This window comes from Acomys minous, assembly GCF_964271855.1.
Source record: "Acomys minous genome assembly, chromosome: 13".
In the NCBI taxonomy this organism is placed as follows: Eukaryota; Metazoa; Chordata; class Mammalia; order Rodentia; family Muridae; genus Acomys; species Acomys minous.
Window position 1 is genome coordinate 112,187,248 of NC_140495.1, and position 27,434 is coordinate 112,214,681.

The following is a 27,434-nucleotide window of genomic DNA, read 5'->3' on the forward strand; positions in this document are numbered from 1 at the left end:
ACTGCCTTATCTTAGGGCTGATGGAAAGGCCGGATTATTCCTCCTCTTTGATATCCGGGACTTTCAGAGTCCTGGGTCCTGCACAGGAGACTGAGGGAGAACTGAGCCCCCCAGTCATCCTCTGCTGTGTAGCAAGGCAGCCAAGCTCAGCATCTGGAGACACCAACCACTGATTACTTCCCAGTGTGTGACATCACGACACTCTGGGCGATCCTGGCTCAGGAAGTCTCCCAGGCCACGGTTCAGCTTTCTTGCTGTGTTTTCTCAAGGCTTCACTAGAGCTGGGTCACATGAGGTCACGTGGCTTCTTCATGTGGCAGCTGAATGAAAGGGGCTCAGGTTCCTGCTGGCTGTCCCCAGGGTTCCTCTGTCCCCATGTACCTGGGACTCTCTTGAGACTGCTCTCCATGCAGCAGCTGGCTTCCCCAGACACAGCAGCTGAAACTTCCTCACCTAACATCACCTTCCCTGGAGCGCCCCACTGTGAAGGCTGAGCTGTCAAAGCAAGTGTTGGTGTGAGGTGAAGGATCTAACACAAAGTCGCCATGGAGCTGCTTCCAGCTGGTTGCTTGCCCTCAGGGCCAGAAAACTGCCATCCTAAAGCTGGGGTGCTGTCATGCATGTTGTAAAGTGGAGCAGAGCAGAGCGCAGTCCCCCAGGACCCAGGGCCAGATCCAAGGAGACCCTGTTGATTGTTCTTCTCTGTTGACAAGAGAGAGATTCTGAAGGATTGGGGAATGGAGGGCAGACTCTCCAGGAAGGGCCCTGGAAGGAGGCAGGAGCTCAGGAGGCTGGCATGCATGCGCTCAGCACACAGTGTCCTGAGTGCAGGGGACAGGGTGGAAAACACCTCCTAGGAGAACAGACAGGCCCCACACACAGGGACAAGCAAGGGCCTTGTCCTCCACACAAACTGAAAAGACAAGAAATAAACACAGCAGATTCTTTGGATGGGACAAACAGGAGTGCTAAGGCAGCTCTGGATTGGGTGACCTCTGTTGGAAGTCAGCAAGACTTTTGCTCAAGCTCCCCCTTCCTTTTTTTTTTTTTAATTTTAGATTTATTTATTAATGATGCATGTTTGCATGTAAACCTGCATGACAGATGAAGGTAAGAACTGCCAACTGGTTGTCCACATGGATGGACCTGCACAGATTAGGAGATGGACAAGCGAAACCCTCAGATCTGGGCTTCCCTACCCAGGCCGGCACTGAAACACTGAAACAGAATGATTTCAACACTGTGTTCATAAGAGCTGAGGTCTCGGAGACGCAGCTTCCTCACATGGCAGCTGGAAACCACTCAGGTTCTTTCTAGCTTGCGGCCCCGAGGAGTCCTCTGCTACTTGTCTGGATCTTTCTTGTGGCTGCTGTTGACACAGTAGCTGGCTTCCCCAGAGCCACTCACAGAGAGAGAAAGAGATGGCTACAGGGCAGGAGAGCAAGAGAGCTGGAGGGAGGGATGGAGGGAGGAGTGTGGCTGCTGTTTCTCCCTTGTAGCTTTTTTGTTGGTTTTGTTTTTGTTTTGTTTTGTTTTTTGAGACAGAATCTCCCTGTGTTTGCCTTGGTTGTCCTGGACTCACTTTGTAGACCAGGCTGGCCTCGAACTCACAGCAATCCACCTGCCTCTGCCTCCCAAGTGCTGGGATTAAAGGCATGCACCACTATGCCTGGCTTGTTTTTGTTTTTTTAGAGACAGGGTTTCTCTGTGTAGCCTTGGTTGTCCTGGACTCACTTTGTAGACCATGCTGCCCTCTGCCTCCATATTGCTGGGATTAAAGATGTAGCTCTTAACGTGGCTCCTTCCCTGAGCCCTGCTGCAGTGGTCCTGGCTTCACAGGCTGTCCAGAGCCCTCTGTAAAGTCTGCCCCTCTCCTTGGTTCACTGGGAACCTCAGTTCTTAGATCCACAACCTTCATGTACTCTGAGTTTTACAGATGTCCCTCTGTTAATCGGGACACATTCTTTTCTTAGATGCAGTTTTTGTTTTCTTTCCTCATGTTCTAAGACACTGACCAGCTCCCCAGCCTGGGGCACCCCAGTCCCTGAGCTGAGGAACTGACTGTGACAGCTGCTCTGCTTGCTGTCTCCACCCTGTGGCTCCACAGTTAATAGGCTGCCTCAGCCCCACCTACTGCCCTGTAACTTGTTGGCATAGCAGTCCCTGTGTGCTGAAGATCTTGTGTGCCTGCTGGGGTGAGGGCGTGTGTGTGTGTGTGTGTGTGTGTGTGTGTGTGTGTGTGTGTGTGTGTGTATGTGAACATAGCAACACAAGGGTACATTTTTAAAGCTACAAATATATAAAAGGCCAATTTCTAGTTTCTTTTCCTTTTAGAGATTTATTCATTTATTAATGTGTATACAGTGTTCTGCTTGCATGTACACCTGCACACCAGAAGAGGGCACCAAATCTCATTATAGATGGTTGTGAGCCACCATGTGGTTGCCAGGAATTGAAATCAGGATCATTGGAGGGCAGACAGTGCTCTTAACCTCTGAATTATCTCTCCAGACCCTCCTATTATTTTTCTGTTTTGTCTTGTTTTCTTTTCTTTCTTTTATTGATTGATGGATGCTTGCTTGCCTGATTTTTTTTTTTTTTTTTGAGACAGGGTTTCACTGTGTAGTCTTGGCTGCCCTGGACTGACTTGTAGACAAGCCTGGCCTCGAACTCATAGAGATCCACCTGCCTCTCTTGTTTCTTAAGTCAGCACTTAAGTCAGTCCCACGAGGCAGCTGTCCCAAGAGAAGAAGAAGAGTCATGTGTCAACATGAAAGCACCTCAAAGGCCGCCATTCACTCACAGGCCTAAATCTCAGAGGCCCTGGGACTCAGTCCTCTCCCCTTCACCTCATCCCCAATCCCAGGCCCCCAGGTGTCACCTTTGCAAGCTGCAGAGACAAGTCACAGCTCTAGGCATTGTCCCTGCCTGCAGCAGAAGAAATAAAACACTCAGGAGACTGACAGGTGGGCTGGAGGAGGGACCCTCACCTCAGCTTCCCCCCAAGGGCCTCAGGACAACTCTTCCCTCACACACTGACCTGCAGCAGCCGCATAGGCTCCTTTTCCACCTGTGAGAAGAAAAGCTGTGAGAGACACCCAGGAAGTTTCCAGAACGATGGCTACAGACCAGGAAGGGTCAGGAGTCATGAGGGAGGAGGAATGTAGGGAATGAACCAGTGTCAGCCTGGAGTTCAGTAGGTCTCAGCAGGAACCTTCCCCTCTGACCTCTGACCTCTGAGAATCATGTCCAGTGCACATGCAGCCTCAGGCTGATGAAGCTGTTCTCCATCTTCCATGTGATTCCCAGTAAGGTGAGGGTCAGCACACAGACCCAGAGATGGGTGTAGTTGTGCATTTGGTGTGTGTGTGTGTCTGTGTGTGTGTGTGCGCGCACACCTCTGTGTCTGTGTTGCTTTCCATTCATGGTGCACCCTTCTAAAAAGAGCAAAAAGAAAAGAACCCAGACCCAGACCCTTCCTACCTGTGTTCTTCCTCTTCATCCACCACATAACACCTCCAATCATAAAGCCCAAGATGACCACAGCTGCGATGACAGCAACAAAGGTCATGACAGAGACGGTGGACTGAGGGGGCTCTGGGAAGGGAAGGGAAAGCAAGGGAAGGTGAGGGTCCTGACCCCAGCTCTCAGCCCTGACCTGCTCAGGGGCTGCAGAAGGCTCCAGCTTTCCCTGAGCCCAGCTCTGCACCCACACCCTCCTTACCCCATCTCAGGGTGAGGGGCTCACGCAGACCCTCATGCACCACATGGCATGTGTAATCCTGCTCCATCCCAGAAGGTACCACCACAGCTGCCCACTTCTGGAAGCTTCCGTCCCCTCCAGGCCTGGTCTCCACAAGCTCCATGTCCTGGGTCAGTTCTTCCCCATTCAGCTGCCAGGTCAGGGTGATGTCAGCAGGGTAGAAGCCCAGGGCCCAGCACCTCAGGGTGATGCCACCTTCAGGTCTGGGGCGATGGATGACATGTGCCTTTGGGGGGTCTGTTTGGAGATTTAAGAAATCCACAATTAACAAGCTAAAGTGAAGTCTGTAAAGACAAAACTAAATGAATGAGAACACTGAACTATGTTTCTGTTTGAACACTTGGACTGTCACCACACTAGTGGCCTGCAGGCAGAGCTGGTCCCCTGAGCACAGAACTGCACATTTTCCTGGGGGGGAGGGAGGGGACTCAGAAGCTAAGAGGGGATCTAAAGGAACCAGCAGGTCAGTATTTTTGTTTGCTCTGCTTTTTGTTTTTTAATGAGATGTTCTCTGGCTTAAGATACACAGTAGAAGAATGGAAGGAATAGAAAATAATTAATGTAATATGCGTTTGAATTCATATCAAAATAAGAAATGAGTGGCAGGGGCTCCATGAAGGGTGCCCCCAACTGCTGCTGCCACCACTGAGGCACAAACATGTGTCCATCTTGCTGACCAGCATTCACTGTCTGTCCTAGTGAACAGTCATCTCCAGAGTGCGCAGCAGAAATGTGGGGAACCTCTCACACTCAGCCAGAGAAAATGACTCCCAGCCCCTGCCTCTGGGGGACAGATACAAGGCAAGTCACACAGGATCCTGAAGTGTGCTGTGGACCCAGTGCAGCACCCACTGGGAACACAGCAGCTCACAGGGGGAGTGGATCTTCCCTCTCACTCCAGTCCTCCATTGCAGAAGCCCTGTCTCTGAGGAAGGTCAATTCCTGACTCACTAGGGGGAGCCCTGTTGGGGGATGGTCTGAGGTATTTTGATGCTAATTACAGCTTGCTGTCTCTGTGACCCAACTTTTACTTAATAAAAAGCCATCGCACTTGGAAAGGGAGGAGATAGGTGGGGCTAGGAGAGAGGAGAAGAGAGAAGAGAGAAGACAGAAGAGAGAAGAAGAGAGAGAGAGAGAGAGAGAGGAATTCTGGGAAGAAAAAGGACTGCCAGGAGAAAAAAGGAGAAGGAGAGAGACCTGAAGTAAGAAGAGGAGGCTGCCATGGGTTAGCTGGAGGAAAAACACATGGCCGGCGGCGTGGATGGAGAATCCAGACCAGATGAAAAACATTAACAAGTACAGGGGATTGTACATGGAAGATAGCTTGATTAAAGTTATTAAAAACAGATGACATAGGGTTAAGACAGGGATCCCATGCCTAAGGCCCTACTATGAAAAGTAGTTTAAAGGATTGATATCTGCCCTGCCCCAGGTTAACTAAGACTATTTTAAAATATAACCAGTGTCAGTGTCTTGACTGATTGCTAGGCGGGCCTCCTGATAATACAGACAATACAGATAAGTTGTTGAAAACAACAGAGCACTGCAGCTTGATGGGGCAGAGGGGGAGCAGGAGGGTCTGGATGGTTAATTCTGACAGGAAATTATCCAAGCTCACAGGAACCTTTCTCCTTTAAGGAAACACTGACTTGTCTAATTATCCAGGTTAGCAGGTCCCCTGGCACCTGTGGACACTGATACAAATGGTAATAGAAGGGGATAAAGAAACATTAACACTACAGTGGGGAAGAAAATCTAAAAGCAAAATAATACCTTCAAGCCTGAAGGTGGTGGTGCAGGCTTTTAACCACAGCACTCCAGAGGCAGAGCCAGGTGGATCTCTCTGTGAGTTCCTGACCTGCCTGGTCTAAGAAAGTCAAGTCTATACAGAGAAACCATGTCTCAAAAAACCAAACCAAACCAAACCAAAAGAAAGAAAAGAAATTCTACTATTTAATATTTGTCAAGGGCACCCCATAAGTGCTCATGTGACCATTCTAGGATTAGATAGAATTGGGGTGTGGAAGGCATGTAAACCCCACACAGGGATCTGGGAGAATGTATTATTTAGAAAGTTCGAGAAACTGGGGGAACCTATTTGGATGGTGGTGGCACAGGCCTTTATTCCCAGCAGTAGGTAGGCAGGCAGAGAGAGGCAGATCTCTGTGAGTTCGAGGCCAGCCTGGTCTATGGAGTCCAGGGATACACAGAGAAACCCTGTCTTGAAAAAAAAAAGCAAAAACAAAAAAACCCAAAATACAAAAACACCCCCCAAAACAAGCAAACCACAAAAGAAAAACGAAAATAAAACAACAAGAAACTCCTCCAAAAACCCCAACAAACAAACAAAAACCCAACCTGTATCGAAAAACAAAAAACAAAGAGAGAGAGAGAGAGAGAGAGAGACAGACAGACAGACAGACAGACAGACAGAGACAGAGAGAAGAAATGAGCCAGGCCACAAGCCTGTAATCTTAGATCTCAGCACTCTGGGAGGCAGAGGCAGGTGGATCACAGTGAGTTCGAGGCCAGGCAGGCCTACAACGAGAGATCAAGACAGCCAGGGCTACACAGACAAACCTTGTCTTGGAAAGAAGAAAAAGCAAACAAACAAAGAAAAACAATAAAGAAAAGTAAAATAAAAAAGAAAGAAAAGAAAAGAAAATACACTGGTGGAGCCTGCGATGCTGGATCAGGAGACTCCGACACTGTTTCCCTAGAGACAGGGGCGTCATCCCAGCTGAGGTTCTTCTTCCTCAGGACTGAGCTGAGGGCAGAGGGAGGAGGAGCCCGCGGCCCTCGCACCTGCGCGCAGCAGCGTCTCCTTCCCGGTCTCCAGGTATCTGCGGAGCCAATCCACGCACGTGCCCTCCAGGTAGGCCTTGTGCATCTCTGCATCACCACCCTGCTCCCACTTGCGCTTTGTGATCTGCGCCGCCGCGTCCGCCGCCGTCCAGGATGTCAGGTCTTCGTTCAGGGCGATGTAATCGCGGCCATCGTATGCGTACTGAAGGTACCCGCGGAGGAGGCGCCCGTCCGACCCCAAGTGACAGCCATACATCCACTGGAATGTGTGAGAGCCTGCGGGACCCCGCGGTCAACCCGGCGCACCTGCCGCACGTCATCACCCACGCCCCGCCCACCTGTTCCCACGTGACCACCCACGCCCGCGGCTCCGCCCGCCTGTTCATACGTCATCACCCACACCCCCGCGGTCAGCCCCGCCCACCTGTTCATACGTCATCGCCCACGCCCCGCGGCCCCGCCCACCCGCGGACTCCTCAAAACCGAAAGGGAAACCGTCCCGGGTCGCGTTTTTCCCCCCGAACCTCGGACTTGGGACCCGGGCGTCTCGGCCCCGGTGTCGCGACGTGAAGGGGACGTGAGCTCTGACCGCGGTCACTCACCGCCCTCGCTCTGGTTGTAGTAGCGGAGCGCGGTCCTCAGGTTCACGCGGAAAGCCTGCTCCGTGTTCTTAGCTCTCTGTGTCTCCCGCTCCCAATACTCCGGCCCCTCCTGCTTTATCCACTGCGCGCGCGGCTCCACTCTCGGAGTCTCCGCGTCGCTGTCGTAGCGCACGAACTCCGTGTCGTCCACGTAGCCGACTTCCATGTACCGGGGCTCCCCGAGGCCGGGCCGGGACACGGCGGTGTGGAAATACCGCATCGAGTGTGAGCCTGGGGGCGGCGCGCGGTGAGACCCCGACCTCCTCCCGGGACCCCGGGCAGGTGCGCGGGCCGGGAGGGGAGCAGGGCGCGGGGCTCGGGACGCGGGTGGAGCAGGGGGCGGAGGGTCTGGTGGGCGACGCGGGGACGCGGCTTCCCCGGTGTCTCCCCCTCCCCTCCCCGCAGAGTCCGTTTCCCTCCCGACCCCGCACTCACCCGCGCGGGTCAGGGCCGGGGCCAGGGCGGCCGCCAGCAGCAGGAGCAGCGTGCGCGGCGCCATCGCCTCCATCTGGGATCCGGGCGAGTCTGAGCCCCGCGCGCTGCGTGGACTTTATAACCGGTGCCCGCGGCGACGCTGGTTGGTTCCCCAGGATCGCGCCGCCCAATGGGGGTGAGAAGCGCGGACTCGTCATCAGTGTCCGGGCAGAGGGAGCTGACACAGGTTAGGAGCAGAAGTGAAACTGGGGAGATGGGGGATCCCCAGCCCTGGGCTTCCCCACCCCGGGCCTCAGCGCCTGGCGACTGAGACTTTGCCTGACCTTGTGCTGAGGGACAGCGCGCTGTTTGTCATGGCGTCTCCGCCTTCTCACCCAGAAGCTGTCTGGACACCAGGAGAGACCCGAGGCCAGGCTCGTGCTGTCCTTCCCTCCACCCTTCCTCTTCCTTCTCTTCAGAAGTCAGACCCTGGAGTCTTCTAGAAGAAAAGCCTCTTCCGGGAACACAGTGGCAACAGCAAGCTGTTGGGGATGCAGGTGAGAGATGCTTCTCCTTAAAGCAGAGGCGCTGGCCTGCAAGCCCCACACAGACCCACAGACACCGGGCTCTGCTCACCTGCAGTGGGCGCTCACACTGCCAAGCCCGACAGCAGGAGCCTCATCTGTGAAGAGGAGACTTTGCCTCTTCCCTCAGGGTCCCTCTTCTCAGCCTCCTGCTGGACTCAGGCTCCTCCTGTGTCTTCCCAGATGATGCATCTGTGGCTCCAGGAGGTTGTGTTTCACAAGGATCTTCACCCCACGTCCTGAGACTGTCCGTGTGGACCTGGGTCACTGTGTGAGCACAGTAGACCCCCTTGTCCACTGGGCCGAGACCCCTGTGTAGTCAAGTGCAGCTGATCCCTGTCCCGCTGCACTGTCCCTGTGTCCACACACTTCCCTGGTACACTTGCTCTGGTGAACCCACCACAGTGAGAGAGGAGCTGTAACAAACTGTAAAGGAGAACAGTGATGTAGTGTGGTAGACAGAGGTTATGGAGTCTGTGACCCTCACTCTGTCTCTCTGATCCTCACTCACACTTGTGAGCTGGTGAGCTGTGTGGGACAGGGTTTGATAACCGAGTTGGCTCCCGAGTTCCTCAGGCGTGTGCCGTATGGACACTGGAGAGAGAGCGGTTCTCAGGGCAGAAGGTGCCCACTGGGGATTTGAGATCTCATCCCTGGTCAGTAGTGTTTAAAATTTAAATTCACAACTTTATAATGTCTTTGTTTCTGTGGAGTTTGATTTGATACGTCCACATTGCAGCCACACATAACTAAAGGGAACATTGAGAGCAGAGGTCAGTGGGGACTCCTGCACAGAGTCACACACCAAACTGTGTGTCACCGTGTGCCTGACCAGAGCTCCAACCTGCAGTGACCTCCTCATGCTGCTGTGCACAGCCTCCCTGACCCCACCGTGACGCTTACAGCACCTGTTTCCACGAGCCGTTCATATCAAGCGCTGTGTGAATTTTCCCTGGAAACGCCATCCTCTTGGGTCTCATCCTGACTAACTGAGGAGGCAGCTGGCTTCAGGCAGCTCCCCAGAAAGCATCTCCCTCAATTGTTCTTAGTTTATTATCCTTTTTTGAGACAAGTTCTGTCTCCCCAGATCTGGGTTTCCTGGAAGTACCTCTGTAGACCAGGCTGGCCTTGAAATAAGGCTTGGGAGTTGGTTCCCTCTTTTAGTCATGTGACTCCATGGATAGAGTCAGGTCCTCAAGCCTGGTAGCCAGCGCCTTCAGCCCTGAGCCATCTTGGTGGTCCCTGGAGAGCAGTGGACTTGACCTTCCCTTTGGAAAGTTCCTTCACTCCTGGACTTGGCACATAGAGAGCTGGCCACCCTGACACTAGACACGGCGTTTACTGGCCTGATAGGTAGCGTTGTCTTCTTCCTGTGTCCTTTTCTAAAAGATTGGAAGAAGAAGCTGAACGATTATAAAAGTTACGAGTGGATATGAAGGGGTTTGAAGAACGAAGAGTGGGTGAGCTAAGAAACCCGGAAGTGTCGCTCAGCCTCTCCCTTTGGGAAGGATCGCAGAGCGGGCTGTGCAGCTGGAGGGGTCACTGGTGGAGGCTGAAGCGCTTGGGAAGCAAATAGCGCAGCTGGTAAAGGAGAAATAAAGTGTTCAGACCCGAAACTAAGAGCGGGAGTTCCCTGCTTTTGCCGCCTGCCCTGCTCCACGCACTTTCGCTTTATCACCATGAACTTCCGGTTTACGGTTGGGGGCACACAGTCCGCCATGTTGGGCAGGCTAACGCTGCAGGAGCTTCTCACCTTGAGTCTGCGGTCAGGGTCAGGGATCCCGGTGCCCAACCTGCTTTTCTCCTTTGATTCTGTCCGAGACCCTTGCTCTGGCATGGTGCCACCCTCAGCCAGGGTGAGTCTTCTCTCAGTTGAACCTTCCAGAAATGCACCCTAGACAGCCCAGAGTGCTGTTTCCATGGAGACACCAAGTCCCACCCAGTTAACATGAAGATGGATTGGCACTCTCCTGTGGCACCTCCAGCTGTGGTCTGTGTCACCTAACGTCTGGATGTGTTCCAGAAATCACTGTGTAAACACTATACAGTGAACTTATATGAACCTGCACGGTATGTCCTGTGTTACACAGGTGGCTCTGTGATGTATAGAACCTGTATGTCATGTGTGCCGTCAGGAGTCTCAGTATCATGGGTGTGTGAGGGTGTTGTGTATGTCACAGCTTGCTCTCTCTCTCCCTCCCTCTCCCTCTCTTCTCCCTCCTTCTCCCTCCCTCCCTGTGTGTGTACACGCATGTGCGATCTGTGAGACAGGTTCTCACTATGTGACCGTCTGACCTGGAACCCACTGTGTGGCGCAGGCTCCTCCCACCCTCAGCTTCTGGGATGCTAGGGTCGCACTCAGGCGCCATCATAAAGATATAATAGCGGCTTTTCAGTAAGCAGTGCGCTATAAAATGTTAAGGAAGAATGTTAAATGAGCACACAAATTACTAACAACTGTTGTCACTGTCGAGGATTATGTCCCGTGCATATTACACGTGCTCTACTTCGGTTTCTTATTCTGTATGTACGAATACTGTGGTTATAAGCGTCTGTGTGCGCGTGCCTGCAGTTCCTGTGGCGGCCACAAGAGGGCGCCGCACCCCGCCCACCCCGGAACTAGAGTTAGCAGCAGCTGTGAGCCTCCGCCAGGGCGCTGTCACTGGAACCCGGGTTTTCTGCAAGAGCAGCCAGGGCTCTTAACCTCTGCGCCGTCTCTCCAGCCCCACACACGTGCTGTGTTTTTGCCTCGTGTTCTTTTACTTCCTTTTTGCTGTACTGGAGTGTTGCAGAAAATACAGGGCTATTACTGTTTACTATTAATAACCTATAATTACTGTGGGGTATTTATGTAACCCGCTACCATATCAATAAAAGACACAGACGCCTGTTGGATTTTTAATATACTGTGCACTGGGATGGGCAGAGACCCGCCCCCTAAACTGCCCTCATCTCCCGGCCCCACACCCAGGCCGATTGCTCTAGTGATTCCTAGCTGGGCTCGTCCCGTCCAATAACCCATAAGCACTGCGCGGCTCTGCTCTGGGCTGTTCCTCTCCATCCAGGCCACGGCTTCTCCCCACGCTGACCCCTGGCGGCCTCTCCTTCTTCCTCCTTCCCTGTCCTGTGTTCTCCTCTCCCATCCCCTTCCCTGACCCTCCTGTCCTCCAACCCTGGACCTTGGCCCCGCCCCCTGACTTCCGCCCTGCTCAGGTGGAGGCGGCGATTCAGCCAATCAGCGATAACTTGGGGCGAGGTTGCACAGCGTCATCCTGGCACACGGAGGGTTTGCTCACCGAGCAGTAAGGGGGGGTTAACGTGTGAGCACAAAGCGCCAGGCCATGCAGTGACTCTCGAGAGTGAACCCAGGGTCTCATGCCCTCTAGTCACGTCACACCGAGCCACAAGCACCAGGCCTGGTGTGTGTGTGTGTGTGTGTGTGTGTGTGTGTGTCTGTGTGTGTGTGTGTGTGTGTGTCGACGTGAGTGTATGTGTGTGAATGTGATAGGTGTGTGTGTGTGGTGTGTGTACATGTTAACGCGTGAGACTGAGTCTGTGGTGTGTGTATGAGTGTATAAATGTGTGTTGTGTTTGTAACAATATGTATATGTGTGTGTATGTGTGTTGTGTTTGCGTGTGTCTATGTATGTGATTGTGTGTGGTTGTGAGTGTGTGTTGAGGATGGAGGTTACTGTGGAGTGATCCTCGAGCCTTGAGCCCCCCAGCTAAGCATTTTACCACTGAGCCATCATTGCGTTTCATAATTTTTTTCTTTTACAACTGAGATTTTATTGGCTGAGGAGCAGAGCACACACACATTTCAATTCTTTATTTTTCTTTTTTGTAAGATTTATTTATTTAATACACAGTGCTCTGCCTGCATGTACACCTGCTCACCAGAAGAGGGCAGCAGATCTCATTACAATGGCTGTGAGCCACCATGCCGTTACCGGGAATTGAGCTCAGGACCTTTGGAAGAGCAGTCGGTGCCCTTACCCTCTGAGCCATCTCTCCAGCGCCCGACATTTCAATCCTTAACACAAGCACCCAGACTCTGAAGTCACACACACGCTGTGTTCACGGACCCACATGAAGTGCCGTGTGTTGTCTCTCTTTGAACTTATTCCAGTGACGTTCCAGACTCAGAACTGACAGGTTTTCCTTGAGACCTCACATATCAACCAAAAGCTCACGATCCTCAGTTCCACTGACTCACAGTTTTATGCCACACACAGTACGTACTCAAAATTTCCTCCTTTCACAGCACATTATCACAGTTATTAGGAAAATGGACTGCCATGACCAGAGACGTTACAGCTCTGACAGACAAGGACCAAGGAGTGATTTCCTTAGGACACGGCCCTGCTGGAACCAGGACAAGATCTAACTGAAAATATTAATATTCCAGACACAAATGCACGGCCGAGATTCCAGATTGTTGGAAGGATTAAACAGAAGCCTTTAGAGTTGTCTCTGTCACAGAAAACAGCATCGCACCCCCCACTCCCCACCCGCCCAAGAGGAACTGCAGAAATGAGTGTCACCATCAAGGACTTGAAAGATGCAGGGCTGCTTCCCCCCACTTCTCCCTCTAACTCAGCTATGTGGCCAGTGCAGAAGATGGATGGATCATGGACATTGCCCTTCATTGATTTCATTAGGAAATTAATCAAGAAACAAGGAGACATGATTGTGTGTCAAGTTGACACCGGTGGACTTGCATGTCCACTTGACTACATCTGGAATCAACTAAACCCCCAAAATGCAGGGCACACCTCTGAGAGATTTTCCTTAATTAGAAGTAGGAAAACCAACTTCTGATAGGAACTTTGGGTAGGAAGACACACCTTTAGTCCAGAATATTTGAGCTGGAAAACCCCCTCTACAACGGGCCCCACCTTCTGCTGGAAGCTGCACAGGGACATGGATGAAGACAGCCTTTGGCCTTTGCCTGCTTGCTCTCGCCTTGCTGGCAAGTCCATCCCTCCGCCGGCATCAGAGCTGAGCTCTTGTGATTCCAGCTGGGACATCCATCCTCGTGGACTGAGAGCATCTACTGGGTTCTTGGACTTTCCCTTCTAGTCAGCTATTGTTGGAATAGCTGGACCACAGCCTGTAAGTCATCCTGATGCATCCCATACACACTTTTCATACACAGATGCTCATTCTTAAGTCTGTTGCTCTCAGGAGCCCTGAGTAATCCACAGGCCCAGGAGAAGCTGAGGAGACACTGGGATGCGATGTGGTGACACAGGACTGTGTGGTCACCAGGGCTGGCACTATTAGGAAGCTCGGCCTTCTTGGAGTAGCTAAGGGCTTGTTGGAGGACGTGTTCTCACTGATCAGATGGAGAACTCTTGGGTCCTCTCCAGCACCATGTCTGCCTCCGTGCTGCCATGCTTCCCATGCCTGACTAGAGTGGACTAAACCTCTGAACTGTAAGCCAGACTCAGTTAAATGCTTTTCTTTGAAAGGTCTGTGTGGCCATGGTGTCTCCTCACAGCAATGGAACGCTCGCTTAGGCAGTGACCGTGTCTCAGAGAAAACAAGGTTGAGGGGCTGGAGCGATGGCTCCCTGGCTGGTGGTGCATACGCTCTTGCAGAGAGAGGACCAGTGTTTGCTTCTAGCACCCACAAGTGCCTCACAACTGCCTGTAACTCAGTTCTGGAGACCGACATCCTCCTTGGGCACTGTACTATGTCCACAGACCCACACTCAGATGCAGACATATTATTAAAGATAAAAATAAAGTATTTGAAAACTGTAAAGTTGAACTGGGCATGGTGAGCAGGTTTTAATCCCATCATTTGGGAGACAAAGTGAGGCAGATCTCTGTGAATTCAAGGCCAGACAAGTACACAGTGAGACCCTGTTATAAGTAAATAATTAAATGAGGTTGAGATAATGCAGGAAGACATTCCACTTTGGTTACTGCCTCCCAAGCCCACATGTATCCTTGTACATTTGTAGGGACTCAAACATGTACTTACACACACACATTATCCATCACCTCTACCCTTGTACCATAATGTACTATTTACTGCACAAGTAAGGAGGAGCATCAGTTGTAGCTCAGGCTGGCTCACGTTGTAGCCCAGGCTGGCCCACAAGGGGAGCTCCTGGTCAAGGTTGTTAACTTAGTAAGTCTGACCAAAATGCAAAGTGAAAGTGATATGGGTCCTGACCCTGCATCTCCAGTACTCAGGAGGCCGAGGCTCTGTGGCAACCCGGCCTATGTGGTGGGTTCAAGTGCAGCCTAGTCTATGTGGGAAACTCTCACAAAGCAAGAGAAAACAAACAAACAAACAAAAAAATCAAGTAAAATCGTATTAGAGGGTCCGGCACCTCTGCTTTCCCTGGGACATTGTTGGAGGTTGGTCTGGTGTATCTTGATGCTAAATACTACTTGCTATCTCTGCCCCACCTGTGCCTTGCCTGAGAGCCTAATCTCTTTGACCAATAAAAGGCCATCACCCCTGGGCAGGGCAAATGGGATAGGTGTGGCTAAGGTTCCAGGGCCTGGGGAGACAGAATCTTGGGAGGAAGAGACTAGAGAGGAGAGGAAGAAGGAAGGCTGCCGTGGATTAGGTGGGAGAGAAGCACAAGGCCCACGGTGTGGATGGAGAATCCGGCCCAGATGAAGAACATTAGCAAGTATTTGGGATTATGGATGGGCGGGAGCTTGATAGAAAGTATTAGAAACAGATGGCATGGGATGGTACCCCATACCTGCCCCACTATGGGAAATAGTTTAGGGGGTTAATATCTGCCCTGCCCCAGGTTAACTGAGGCTTTTAAAAATAGAGCAGGTGTCTGTGTCTTTATTGAATGCTAGCAGGTTAGAAAATACTGCTGTGATAATAATTACAGGCCTAATAATATCATTACTGGTAAGTTAACTGCAACAGGACAGTCTTGTTCTAGCTGCACAAAGAGAATGGAGGAAAATGTTCCTTTTTTAAAAAATGTTTTTTATTCATTTAATTTTTAAACTTATGTGCGTTGGTGTGAGGGTGTCAGGTCTTGGAGTTACAGACAGCTGTGAGCTGCCATGTGGGTGCTGGGAATTGAACCCAGGTTCTTTGGAAGAGCAGGCAGTGCTCTTAACCACTGAGCCATCTCTCCAGCCCCAGGAAAATGTTCCTTGATGATTGGCTGAAGCTGTTGAGAAAGTCAGCCTGGCTCAGAGCAGGCTGCCCAGCACCTGCCCCGGCTCCTTCTAGGAAAGTGTAAGTTCCTGGACAGGAGCCTTGGTGTGGTAACTCTGTTACTTTTCTTTCTCTCTCTTAATAGTTTCTTTGTTTCAAGATAGGGTTTCTTTGTAAAACATCCCTGGCTGTCCTGGACTTGATTGTCCACCAGGCTGGCCTTGGCCTCACAGAGATTTACCTGCCTCTGTCTCCTGACTCCTGGGATTAAAGGTGTGAGCCCCTGTGTCTGCCATGACTGGTTTCTGTTAGTTTGTGGTTTAACTAAAAAGAGCCTCACTGAGGGCGGGAGGAGGCCAACACGCACAAGTCAGGAGCTTGTCTGGCTCTCAGAGCTTCCCTTTCTCTGCGTGTCCAGTGGACTGGGGTGCTCCGTGGACTTCTAAGGGCTCTGGTCTGAGATGTGTTCCTCCTAGGGGAGGCTGTGGGAAGATTCCTGCCCCACCCCTGAGGAGGGAGAGCTCTGATGAGGCCTGACTCGTTGCTGCCCCCTGCCGGCCTCTTTCCTTTTGGCTTCAGGAGGGCAGAATAATACCGCCTGGGAAGACAGGGCTGGTGCTCTGGAAGGTTCTCTGCCATCTTGCCATCTGGGATGAAGATAGCTTGATTGTTATTTCTCTTGGGTCTGGTGATGGCTCAGCAGTCAAGAGAACCGGGCGCTCTTCCAGAGGACCACGTTATTGCTCCCCAGCTGCACGTGGTGCCCACAGCCTCCTGTAGCTGCACTTCAAGATCTCATGCCTCTTCTGTCTCCATGGTAACAGACTCCCATCAGGCAAAACGCCATATAAAATAAGAACAAGTGAATGTTTTGGGTTTTTTTTTTTCGAGACAGGGTTTCTCTGTGTAGCGTTGGCTGTCCTGGACTCACTTTGTACACCAGGCTGATCTCGAACTCACAACGATCCACCTGCCTCTGCCTCCCGAGTGCTGGGATTAAAGGCGTGCGCCACCAAGCCCGGCTTACAAGTGAATGTTTTAATTACTTTATTGACAAAAGAATTTTTAAAAATTAGATTTCTCTCTCTCTCTCTCTCTCTCTCTCTCTCTCTCTCTCTCTCTCTCTCTCCCCGCCCCCCCCCCCCCGTGTGTGTGTGTGTGTGTGTGTGTGTGTCCATGACCAGTAGCCACCGTCATATGTTTCTGGTAGACAACAATGAGTTTAGTTTTGTGTTTGAACCTAATCACTTAGTTTGAGTATTTTTTTTTAATTGTACATCTTTTTCTTTGGTAAGTCAAGGAGGTATCAAAATTATAGCAGGCTGGACTGCAGTGACCATGGCCTTAATTCCAGTACTTGGGAGGCAGACACAGGCAGATCTCTGAGTTCATGGCCTTCCTGGTGTACAGAGTGAGTCAGCCAGGGCTACACAGAGAAACCCTGTCTGGTAAAACCAAACAAAAAACCAACAAACCAAAACAAATTAAAAGTAAGACTTACAGATTAAGACTTAACAAAACTTGGGGTGAGTCTGTGTGGGGGCTGGAATCAGGCTGTAAAGTGATTGAATAAACAAATGTTTTATCAAAACTAAGGTGCGTCAAAGGCAGTGAGAACGGAAGTCGGCGCAGCGCGACCGTGAGCTAATGGACACAGGAAGGGTGAGGCGCTGGAGCACAGAGAGACCGCGCTGAAGACGCCATGGAGGAGCTGCTGGGACTGTGGTCTCTCACAGGCGCCCAGGAAAATGAACAACGCGGTAAGATCTCTAAACTCCACCGTGTACTTAAGAGCCGTCCTTACTGTGGACGCTGTCGCTGCCATCCTCTCCTTCCTCAGCCTCTTTCTCAGCATCCTTGACCAACTCCAGCTGGTCATCGCCCATCTTCATCATCGTCGTTTTCCAGCCGGTCCGCTCCACAGCGGAGTCATCGCGCTGCTCAGACGCCATCTTCAGCCTACTATTGTCTGTTCAAGGCGGCTCTGCTCGGCTCTTAGGACTTTTCATTCTACATTTCCACTTTCAACTTTACAGACTTGGAAGAAGATCCCCGCTGTCACTCACCTTTTCCACTCCGTGAGGGGTTTTCCCGATACATGCAGGCATCTAGAAGGAACCAGAGCTCCAGCCAGAGGAGGAGGAGGAGGAGGAGCTCCAGCCTGGGTAAGCATACATCCTGTCGCATGATCCCGTTGGGAGCCTTAGTCCTAGTCAAGTGAGGAACTGAGCATCTCTCCTACACATCCTTTCTCACCTGCTTTTCCTCAGTTCACATTTGCTCTGCAGCCAGGTTAATATCTAAAACCTGACCAGCAATCAATCACCCTGCACTTGAGCTGGAGAGATGGCTCAGAGGATAAGAGCACTGGCTGCTCTTTCAAAGGTCCTGAGTTCAATTCCCAAAAACCACATGGTGGCTCAGAACCATCTGTAATGTGATCTGATGCCCTCTTCTGGTGTGCAAGCAGGGCATTGCATACATAATAAATTAGTAAATGAGAGGAGAGAGAGAGAGAGAGAGAGAGAGAGAGAGAGAGAGAGAGAGAGAGAAGAATCTGACTGTCCTGCCACAAATCTGTGCCAGACACCTAAGGAAGCAGGGAGCACAAGTTCACTCTTTGTCTTGTCATAAAATGGCTAGTCTGGGTATTTTTAGGGTGATGGTTGAGACGGGTTTTGATTCCTATAACTCTCTTGGCTATCTTGCCAGTCTGCATGAAGTTCACACAGTAAGAGAAAATCCTCAGTCAAGACTCCCTTTGAGCCAAAGCACCTGCTTCACAAGCCTTGTCCGGAGCCAACCCAAGGTCACTCAAGGCTAAAAGAATCTACTGGCTATGGAAAAATACTGATGGCCCGTTCCAAAGCTAACTTCCTCCTTTCAGCCCCTGCAGATGTTGTTCAGCAGGATAGCTCCGGACTTTCCGAGAGATAGTTTTCCGAGATGAACCACAGGATGTTCCCCTGATGGCATCATCTGGAGGCATTCTCGGCCCCCACCCCTACTGCTTGGCTCCTGCCTCCACCCCATATAAGCTTTTGCTTTTGATTCAATAACCAGACCTTGATAGGAGTTCTACTTGGTCTCGGTTCTCTCTTTTCAGTCCCATCTCACAGGTATGGCTCCCCTCGCGACCCCGTAATTACTGGTCCTGCTGGACGGGACAAAGCCTGACCCTGTGAGCGCCATCCCTGGAACCCACATGGCGGAAGGAGAGAACCGATTGCCACATGGTGACCTCTGACCTCCGCGCACACTCCGTAGCATGCCTGTTTCCTGCCCCACAGCATACACAATGTTTTTTGTTTGTTTGCTTTTGTTTTTTGAGACAGGGTTTCTCTGTGTAGCCTTGGCTGTCCTAGACTCACTTTGTAGACCAGGCTGGCCTGGAACTCACAGGGATCCACCTGCCTCTGCCTCCCAAGTGCTGGGATTAAAGGCGTGTGCCACCACCTGCCTGGCAGCATACACAATATTAAAATAGTTATTTTTTTAAAGATTCAAATTAAAATCCTGGGGATCAGAGAGACAGTTAGTATTTAAGGCAGATACTCAGTGTCCACAGTAAGTTGAGTTACAGCTGTCTGTAATGACCCGATCTGTCCTCCACGGCCCGTGCAGTCTCGCACAGGCCCACACACATGCATATAATTAGCCACTGTAATCCAGGCGTGGTGGCACACATCTTTACTCCAAGCTACAGAGGAGGCAAGGGCAGGCAGATGATCCTTGTGACTTTCAGGCCAGCCTGGTCTACACAGGGAGCTCCAGGGCATCCATGGCTACACAAGGAGACCCTGAAGGAGAGATAAACCTGTTTTTGTTATGATCCCAAGTGTGGGATGGGGAATGGTCTTGTGAGAGAACAGGTGAGGTTAATCCACTAGAAGGCCAACCACCTCGTGCAGGAGCCTGGTTGTTGCCAGCTGAAAAGATCCTTGAACAGACTCTGGGAGGAGATAGATAAATGCGGCAAAAACGAGAGGGTGGGGTGATTGGAGACTTGGGATAGTTTTGGCTATTCAAAGTTCCACATCAAGACGCTCCTAGAGAGAACCGCTGGAGGGAAGGCTTCGAGACTCCAGACTCCGGCTGAAGTTCCAGCTTCTGATTACTCCAGGTTCCAGCAGAAGAAATCCAGCTAAACACGTCAGGAGAATTGTTCCTCAGAACTGATGTCTTTATGGTTTTATTATTGTATTCTTTAATCTCCTTTTCCTATCATTTAGGTTAGTCAGGTTATAAGTGACATATGCTTGGTGAATAAGTTCTTAATAAAATATATTTGTTAAGAAAATTGCCGGGCAGTGGTGGTGAAAGCATTTAATCCTAGCACTTGGGAGGCAGAGGCAGGTGGATCGCTGTGAGTTTGAGGCCAGCCTGGTCTACAGAGTGAGTCCAGGATAGCCAAGGCTATACAGAGAGGCCCTGTCTAAAAACACCAAAAAAGAAGAAAAAAAAAGAAAAGAAAATTAAGAAAAATGAGCCTGCAAGAACCTAACTCAAAAGTAAAAGAAATCATTAGAAAATCAAATACTCTCTCTGTTACACTTGACCCTGTTCTCTTTTTTCCCATCAACCCCTTAGTGCCTCATCAGTTCTTAAAGACTAAATATGACTGTGATGACATCACCTCCACTGTCTTCCTCAGCACAAACTGTCCTCAGAATCTCCACCTTTGATCCTCTGTCTGAGAACCACACACCCTGCATCTCTAGCAGGCATCAGCTCAGCATCGCCTACTGATGCTTCCGTGTCCCTCCTTAGGTATCCCTGACCATTTTCCTCTTCTTCACTGATGGTGACTCTATGTTCCTCTGAGGACGGTCTACAGTGCTGTCTGATGCTCCAGCCCCGCCTCCTCCCACTGAGAGTGAGTCCGGGAGGAAAGCTGTGATGTGTAGTGGAAGTTTTGTTTCTTTAAAAACTCAATTATAGCCAGATGTGGTGGCCCATGCCTTTAATCCCAGCACTTGAGAGGTAGAGGCAGGTGGATCACTGTGAGTTCAAGGCCAGCGTGGTCTACAAAATAAGTCCAGGACAGCCAAGGCTACACTTAGAAACCCTGTCTCGAAAAACCAAAATAAATAAATATATAAATAAATAAAAACTCAATTATGTTATGTAAACATGTTTTTGTTGTACACACAAGTGTGGGATACGGGGCTGCCTTAGTTTATCACAGCTGTTAACTATAATTGCCTGGTGTGGGGATGTGATCTGTGCCAGCTGATAACAGCCGCCTGTGACTTGGAGAGGAAGGTGGTCCTTTGCTAGATGCAGATGGTTTAATTCAGAGGACTCTGAGAAGATAAGAAAACAATGGCCCGGAGAAAGAAGGAAACACTGTTGAAACTTCCAGGAGATGGGGGGGGGGGGGGAAGAAAAACTCTGAGGAGACAGTCGGGGGAGGAGGGCGGCTGCCTGACTTGCTGTTTGCTGGTTAGCTGGACGGCTGGATGTCCTGATGGCTGAGATTTGTATCACCCTAGAGAACCATTCATCACCCACCACGGAGCGCTACAGAGAACTCCGCCCTCTCTCCCCACTAACCTTTCTTCTCTTGTACCTTGTGTTTGGGAGTTGAGAAGTATTAGGAAGGATAAGGGGTGGAGAAGGAGGAAAGTTAGAGGCATAAGAAATGAAAATCAAATGAAAAATAAAAAGTAGTGCTAACAGTGACGTTATCCTGCGGAGTGGACCCAGGATGCCTCACTTCCCATGCCCACTGACCTCACAGGGGAGGAGACTGGGGTGTGCAGCAGGAGCAGGACAGGGCTTCCCCAGGTCCCCACTGCCTGCCTGGCTCCTCCCCTGCTGAGTTCCTATAGCAGATCCTCTGAGAAGAGAAGTTGTGCCTCTGCCCCTTCTAATTCGCTGTCACACAGGAGGGCAGGTCTGGGTTGTGTGACAGACGTTCCCTGGAAAGACACAGCACACGTGTCTCTTCACCTCAGTTGGGGAACCCACAGCTCTCACGGTGACCATTGCAACAATGTCCAGCTTGGCGAAACTGAGTTTTTATTGGGGTCACCAACAGGAGTTTAGGGGAGGGGTTCCTCACAGGAGCAGGAATAACTCACAGTGCATCATGTGACATCACTGAGAAGCTCACCCCAACACAGGGAAAGGTTCATGGACTTCCTTCCTGGAGCTCTCTGCACAGCGTGCAGGCAGCTAGAAGGTCAGAGAATTCCCTTCTGCACAGCCGGGATGGTCAGTGCCCTCCCCAGAGCAGCTACTCAGGTTATACTGCTGGGGAGGGTCCTCCAGGGTCTTCAAAGTTTTTTTCCTAAAATCTTTTATTTTACATGTACAGGTATTTAGTACATATATGTGGATGCGCTCCCTGTGTGTGCAGTGCCCGCTGAGGTCAGGAAGGGCTTGAATACCATGGAAGTGGAGTTACAGGCAGCTGTGACAGTCGTGTGGGTGCTGGGATTCAAACCCCTGTAGGCTCGATTTTCTTAACAATTATGTTTTATTTTAAACTTTTTAACTGAGCATACTTTACTTACAACTCGACTAAACTAAACAAAAGGGAAAGGAGATTAAAGAACACAGTAACCACTGAGCAGCCCTCCCCAGTGTGCGCTGCGCTCACAACAGCCCCGTCCCTGCAGTCCCCGGCACAGCTCCCAGCAGCTCACTCCACAGTCTCCTGTCCCTCAGGGCCTGCTGCTGTTCCACCCTGAGAGGGACCTGCTCCACTGTGTGAGCTCAGGGAACCTGCAGCTTCCTGTGTGTCCTGAGCCTCACAGCCTCCTCCTGGCTCCCCAGGGAATGACTCCCTCTAGAGGAGAAGCTCCCACAGCCGCCTCCCTCTTCTGCAGAGGCTCCTTCATGAACACAACCTGAGCCAGATGCTGGTGTGCAAGTGCAGCACCCTGTCCCCTGACACTGAGGTCAGAGACCCTGAGCTTGGAACTCAAAGTGGTTTTCCTGCCTCTGTGTCTTCTGAGTGCCGGAATTAAAGCTTTTCTCACCCACTGCCTGGAAAATTCTTCACTGCTTCAGCTTCTCAGCTGCACTGAGATGTGCCCCTTCCTCACCCCAAGGCCAGCACCTGCTGTTCCCAATATTCCACAGCTACTGTGGTCCTGCTCCACTTTTCCAGCCACACACACTGCTGGATTACCTATGAGCACCTGGGTGTCCATGGCCAGGGAGGCCGACGGAGCAGAGCAGATCCAAGTTGAGACCCTGTGGATCAGGCTTTTCTGCCCATCCTACACAAGGGTTAGATTCTGACAGCAGCTCCAGTTAGAGACAGGAACAATGAGGGTGTGCATGTGTTTCCCATTAATGAGGCAAATCACACTTCTAAAAGGGGCTGAGAGAAAACTCAGACCCTGCCCTCTCCTACCTCTGTTTCTCCTCCTCTTCCTCACAACAGCCACCACAGCCACAATGATGGTCACAGCTCCAAGGCCAACCAGAACAGCAATGATTGCCATGATGGGGACCATGGACTCAGGAGACTCTGGGAAGGGAAGGGAAAGCAAGGGAAGGTGAGGGTCATGACCCCAGCTCTCAGCCCTGACCTGCTCAGGGCCTGCAGAAGGCTCCAGCTTTCCCTGGCCCCAGCTCTGCACCCACACCCTCCTTACCCCATCTCAGGGTGAGGGGCTCAGGCAGACCCTCATGCACCACATGGCATGTGTAATTCTGCTCCTTCCCAGAAGGTACCACCACAGCTGCCCAGCTGCCCACTTCTGGAAGGTTCCATCCCCTCCAAGCCTAGTCTCCACAAACTCCATGTCCTGGGTCAGTTCTTCCCCATTCAGCTGCCAGGTTGACCAGTCCAGCTGGTCAGTTATTGGGGGGCCGAGGGGGGTCGCAACCTGTGGATAAAGAAATGGGCGAGAGAGACGCAGGGCTCAAGGAAACCGTAGCTTGTCAAGAGCCGTTTATTGAAGGTGAGGGCAGGCTTTTTAAAACCTGCTTTAGGGAGGGCCGGGGTAAGCGAGGAGGGTAATGGAAAAGTACAGAATCTTCTGGGGTTGAGCCCCGGGAACATCTGCAGGGGGAGGGGTTTTCCTAGTTGAGGCAAAGCAGGATGTCTCTGTGGTTATCTCAGGATCGGATCGCTCTCTTCTCAGGGCTAAGCCGGATGCCTTGCATGCCTAGTGAGTGGCCAAGCAGGATGTTTGCTGCAGATGCTGAATGGGTGGGGGTCGGCCACGGGCTGTTTGGTCCCTGGCATCTCACCCTTTTTTGTTTACTTTGGCCTGAGGGAGACCTTACAGCCCAGCAAGTGACCTTTAGGAGGTCACCAGTCATTGTTATAGGATGGCGGTATATTTGAGAATCACTAATGTCCAAGTGTTTCAGGACAACAGTTATTCTGGACCAGCCAAATTCCCAAGGAAAGGGGGCCTCACGATGGCCTGAGCCTGCTAGAGGATCGATGCTCAATCTTACCACGCCTATGGTCTGTCCTCCCACCAAGGACTGACCGATGTCTGATAACCGAGACTTATCCGATCGCTCCGTCTCTGACTTACCAGGCACTATCGCGGGTCAGGTCAAGGTGGGCTCGGGCCAAAAGATATGGGGGAGGGCTTGCACAGGTTTACCAAAGGTGCCGAGGGCACAACCAGGCTCGCCATCCAGCATTCTGCATCCTTGGGAACTGTAAAGGCCGCCCATAGGTAACCGACTGAGGCGTAGGTGATATCTCCTGGATGGTAATAGAAGTCTCATTTGGGTCCTCAGTCTCCAGGCGGTGGTAGTGAACCTGGATATTCTTGGTGGCAGCTTCAACCTGACTTTTAACGAACCCTGTAAGATGGTTGAAAGCCCATGGGCCAAAGGATTATAGAAGGAGAACACCCCGAGCAGGGTGGGGAGAAGAGTAGTAAGCCAGGGGGAGGCAGCAAACCAATTTTGGTACCAAGACTCTTGTTTTTCGCGAGCCTTTTGGCGTTCTTCTAGGGCTTTGGTGACCTTATCAAGGCTATTTTGGGCCAGTCCAGTTTTACTGACATAAAAACAACATTCTTCTTTAAGGGCTGCACAGAGGCCACCTTCCTTAAGAAAAAGGAGGTCAAGACCTCGGCGGTTTTGGAGCACCACCTCTGCCAGGGAGTCAATAGAGTCCTTGAGTTCTTGGATGCTATCTCTCATATGGGAGATGTCTTTATCAATCAAATACTGCAGTTCTGCAAAACCCTGCTTAGAAGTTATCAATGAGGCAATGCCTGTGCCAGCGCCAATTGCGCCAATACCAAAAATGGTGGCAATGGTTAATGCTGTAATGGGTTCCCTTTTATGTCTATCTGCAAGGGAAATTCCCCCCTCCAGAAAATTTAAAAATTAGTCGGGGTCATGAACAGTAAAACGGGGAAGAAGAATAACAAGGACACACCAGTCTTTGGAGGAAAGGAAGGTAGGGGCATAGACAATCGGGGTTAAACCAGATGAACAAGCAAAATGGGTGTTATTTGGCACGAGAATGTAGAGGAGGGAGAGGTCAGGGATGACGGTCTGGGCGCAAACGCCGCTGAGGGGAAGAGGAGGGAGCATATGGGGACCCAGGAGGCAAGTACCTATGCCGGAAACAGACTGGAGGGTAATGCGATTGTCGGAAGCTGGGCCGGTGAGGGTGGGGGTAACATTGGTAAAGAGCAAGGTGGAAAGAAGAGCAATACCCTCGTAAAAGGGCGGGGAGGGGGAGAAACACATCCAACACACCCCCAAGAGACACAGTAAAAATCTTGGGCCCCACCACCACGGTGGTTAACATGACGGGGCCGGTGAGAGAAACCTGGGCAAACATAGATGCCTCCACCATAGACCGTTCCCTCTTTAGAAAAAATTTTGTGAAGCATGACCCGTTCCATGTCATTGCGACAGCCTGGTTCAAAGCCTCCGATGTCATGGGAGGAAGTGAGTTCGGGCGCCTTGGACTGGGTTGTAGGCCAAAAAATATCCTCCACGCCCCAATAGGAGTTAGCTCCTAGGGCAAGTGCACAAAGATCGACATGCAGGACGGGCCAATGAGGTTCAGCACCCAGGGTCGAGGAGGAATTAACAACGTCACTGGCCTGGTTAACAATCTCCCAGGTAAAATTATAAACAGCATAAGGCCGGTGGTCATATGAAGGGACGGTGGAGGCAGGTTGGAAGAGGCAGAGGCAATGTAAAAAAACGACCAGCACACCGAAGATCATGGTCCTGAAAAAGAGCACAATTCCATCTTTTCCTCAGGGGAGTTCCCTGGGGGAGGAGGGTTAAAAGGTTTGATTAGGCGCTCAGGTAACCAGCGCGCATTTTGTTCTTCCTGATCATAAATGCAGGCATGACCTTTGCCCCAAATAAGGACTGGGTCGGGTCCATGCCATTGGTGGGTCAGTGGATCCTTCCACAAAGCCTTGGCATAGGTGGAGGAGGTGGAAGAGTGCCAAAGGCGATTGGCTGCCGAATGGCCAAGATCATCCTTTTGTAGAAAATTTAGGACGAACAATGCATGATTGAGAAGCAGGCGAGGCCCTGCTGTAGAGGGATATAGGATTCCTTTGGAAAACTGTAACTTATTAAGCATTGTTTTGAGTGTTTGGTGGGCCCTTTCAACAATTCCTTGTCCTTGGGGATTGTAAGGTATCCCCGTAACATGTTTAATCTGCAGTTGGGCACAGAAGGACTTGAAGGCAGAGCTTGTATATCCAGGGCCGTTATCAGTCTTTAAGGTAAAGGGTTTGGGGGCAACAGTAAGGCAATACAAAACATGATCAATAACATCTCTAGTAGCCTCTCCAGCGTGCGGAGAGGCGCAAATAAATCCACTAAAAGTATCTATAGACACATGAATATACTTAAGTTTCTTAAAAGAGGAGAAATGAGTAACATCCATTTGCCAGACCTGTCCAGGCATGAGGCCACGAGGGTTGACTCCCGTATGTGGCTCGGGAAGAAAGGTGACACATGCCTGGCATTCTTTAACAATAGCCCGGGCTTGTTCCCGAGTGATGGAGAACATGTGGCGAAGGCTGTGGGAATTAAGGTGGTGGAGGGCGTAAGCCTCCCTGGCCATAGCAACGGGGTCGCTGGCGGATGGGATGGCCAGCCCTGAAAGCAGGGGGCGCGTGGCTGAGTCCACCTGGGCATTAAGTGTAGTCAGAGGCCCAGGCAGGGTGGAGTGAGCATGAATATGGCCAATGAAAAAAGGCTGAGAGCGCAAAAGAATCCATGGTTGAGATAGGATCCTCATAGGCGGGAGGAAGCGAAGGGTAAAGACAGCGGGGGGCCGTGGAAGAATCAGAAACGGGCACAGGGGAAGGATTTTCTGAAGATTTTGAGGATGCAGGAGGAACAGAGTCTGGGGACATGTCAATGAGCGTAAGAGAGGAACCCTGCAAAGAGGAACAAGAAGGAGGACTGAGCGCAGGCAGAGTTCAGCCACGGATAGGAGTTGCCTCTGTCCGCTTTCGTTTTCGCCGGACTCAATTATGTCCCGTATAAGGCCCCAATAAGAAAAATTACTGTTCGCCACCGCTGCATTACCGTCTTTTTGGATAAGCGCATTAAGCTCTCGTCCCACCTTCTGCCGCTTTTTAGAATGAATAGTAGGTCCATCAATCATGAACCAGGGACAGGTCTGGTCAATAAAAACAAAAAACTCAATCAAATGTTTCTTTTTTACCCTAATACCCCTCTCTCTGAGTATGTCCTTTAAGCCTCTTTGCTTCCTTGGACAGCGAATGGCCCATTCTTGAGATTTGCGAATGGATGACTCACCTAATGACGAGGCCGCCGGGCGAGCTCGGCTGGTCATGAAAAATCCAGTGGACCGTTCCCTTAATCCGTTCGGGGAGAAACCCGCACCTCGAGCCCCACGTCTGGGCGCCACATGACCAGTCCAGCTGGTCAGTTATTGGGGGGCTGAGGGGGGTCGCAACCTGTGAATAAAGAATGGGCGAGAGAGACGCAGGGCTCAGGGAAACCGTAGCTTGTCAAGAGCCGTTTATTGAAGGTGGGGGCAGGCTTTTTAAAACCTGCTTTAGGGAGGGCGGGGGAAAGCGAGGAGAGTAATGGAAAAGTACAGAATCTTCTGGGGTTGAGCCCTGGGAACAT

The 27,434-nt window shown here is 51.1% G+C and overlaps 1 protein-coding gene and 1 long non-coding RNA gene across 9 annotated transcripts in view; one reads left to right on the top strand and one right to left on the bottom strand.

Moving 5' to 3' along the window:
• Window positions 1-27,434, bottom strand: part of LOC311581524 (H-2 class I histocompatibility antigen, Q10 alpha chain-like) — a 74,117-nt gene that overhangs the window by 42,392 nt on the left and 4,291 nt on the right. Inside the window, exons 3-8 of one of the 7 annotated variants that reach the window (XM_084753887.1) lie at window positions 6,569-6,844; window positions 3,725-4,000; window positions 3,484-3,597; window positions 3,041-3,070; window positions 2,882-2,928; window positions 2,312-2,735 (exon numbers count right to left, since the gene is read on the bottom strand). In XM_084753887.1, the coding sequence (XP_084610013.1) occupies window positions 2,912-2,928; window positions 3,041-3,070; window positions 3,484-3,597; window positions 3,725-4,000; window positions 6,569-6,844 (713 nt within the window). In that variant the 3' untranslated portion in view covers window positions 2,312-2,735; window positions 2,882-2,911. Of the gene's footprint in view, window positions 1-2,311; window positions 2,736-2,881; window positions 2,929-3,040; window positions 3,071-3,483; window positions 3,598-3,724; window positions 4,001-6,568; window positions 6,845-7,170; window positions 7,441-7,644; window positions 7,835-27,434 lie in introns of those variants that run through there. The other 6 variants (XM_084753888.1, XM_084753879.1, XM_084753884.1 and 3 more) reach the window with 6 other exon arrangements.
• LOC311581555 lies at window positions 7,380-8,903 on the top strand. Of its 2 annotated transcripts, XR_014773793.1 has the most exons (3): window positions 7,380-7,491; window positions 7,800-7,870; window positions 8,023-8,903. It is a non-coding gene; the product is annotated as an uncharacterized lncRNA (long non-coding RNA). The 2 variants fall into 2 exon arrangements; XR_014773792.1 differs by having other exon boundaries at window positions 7,800-8,903.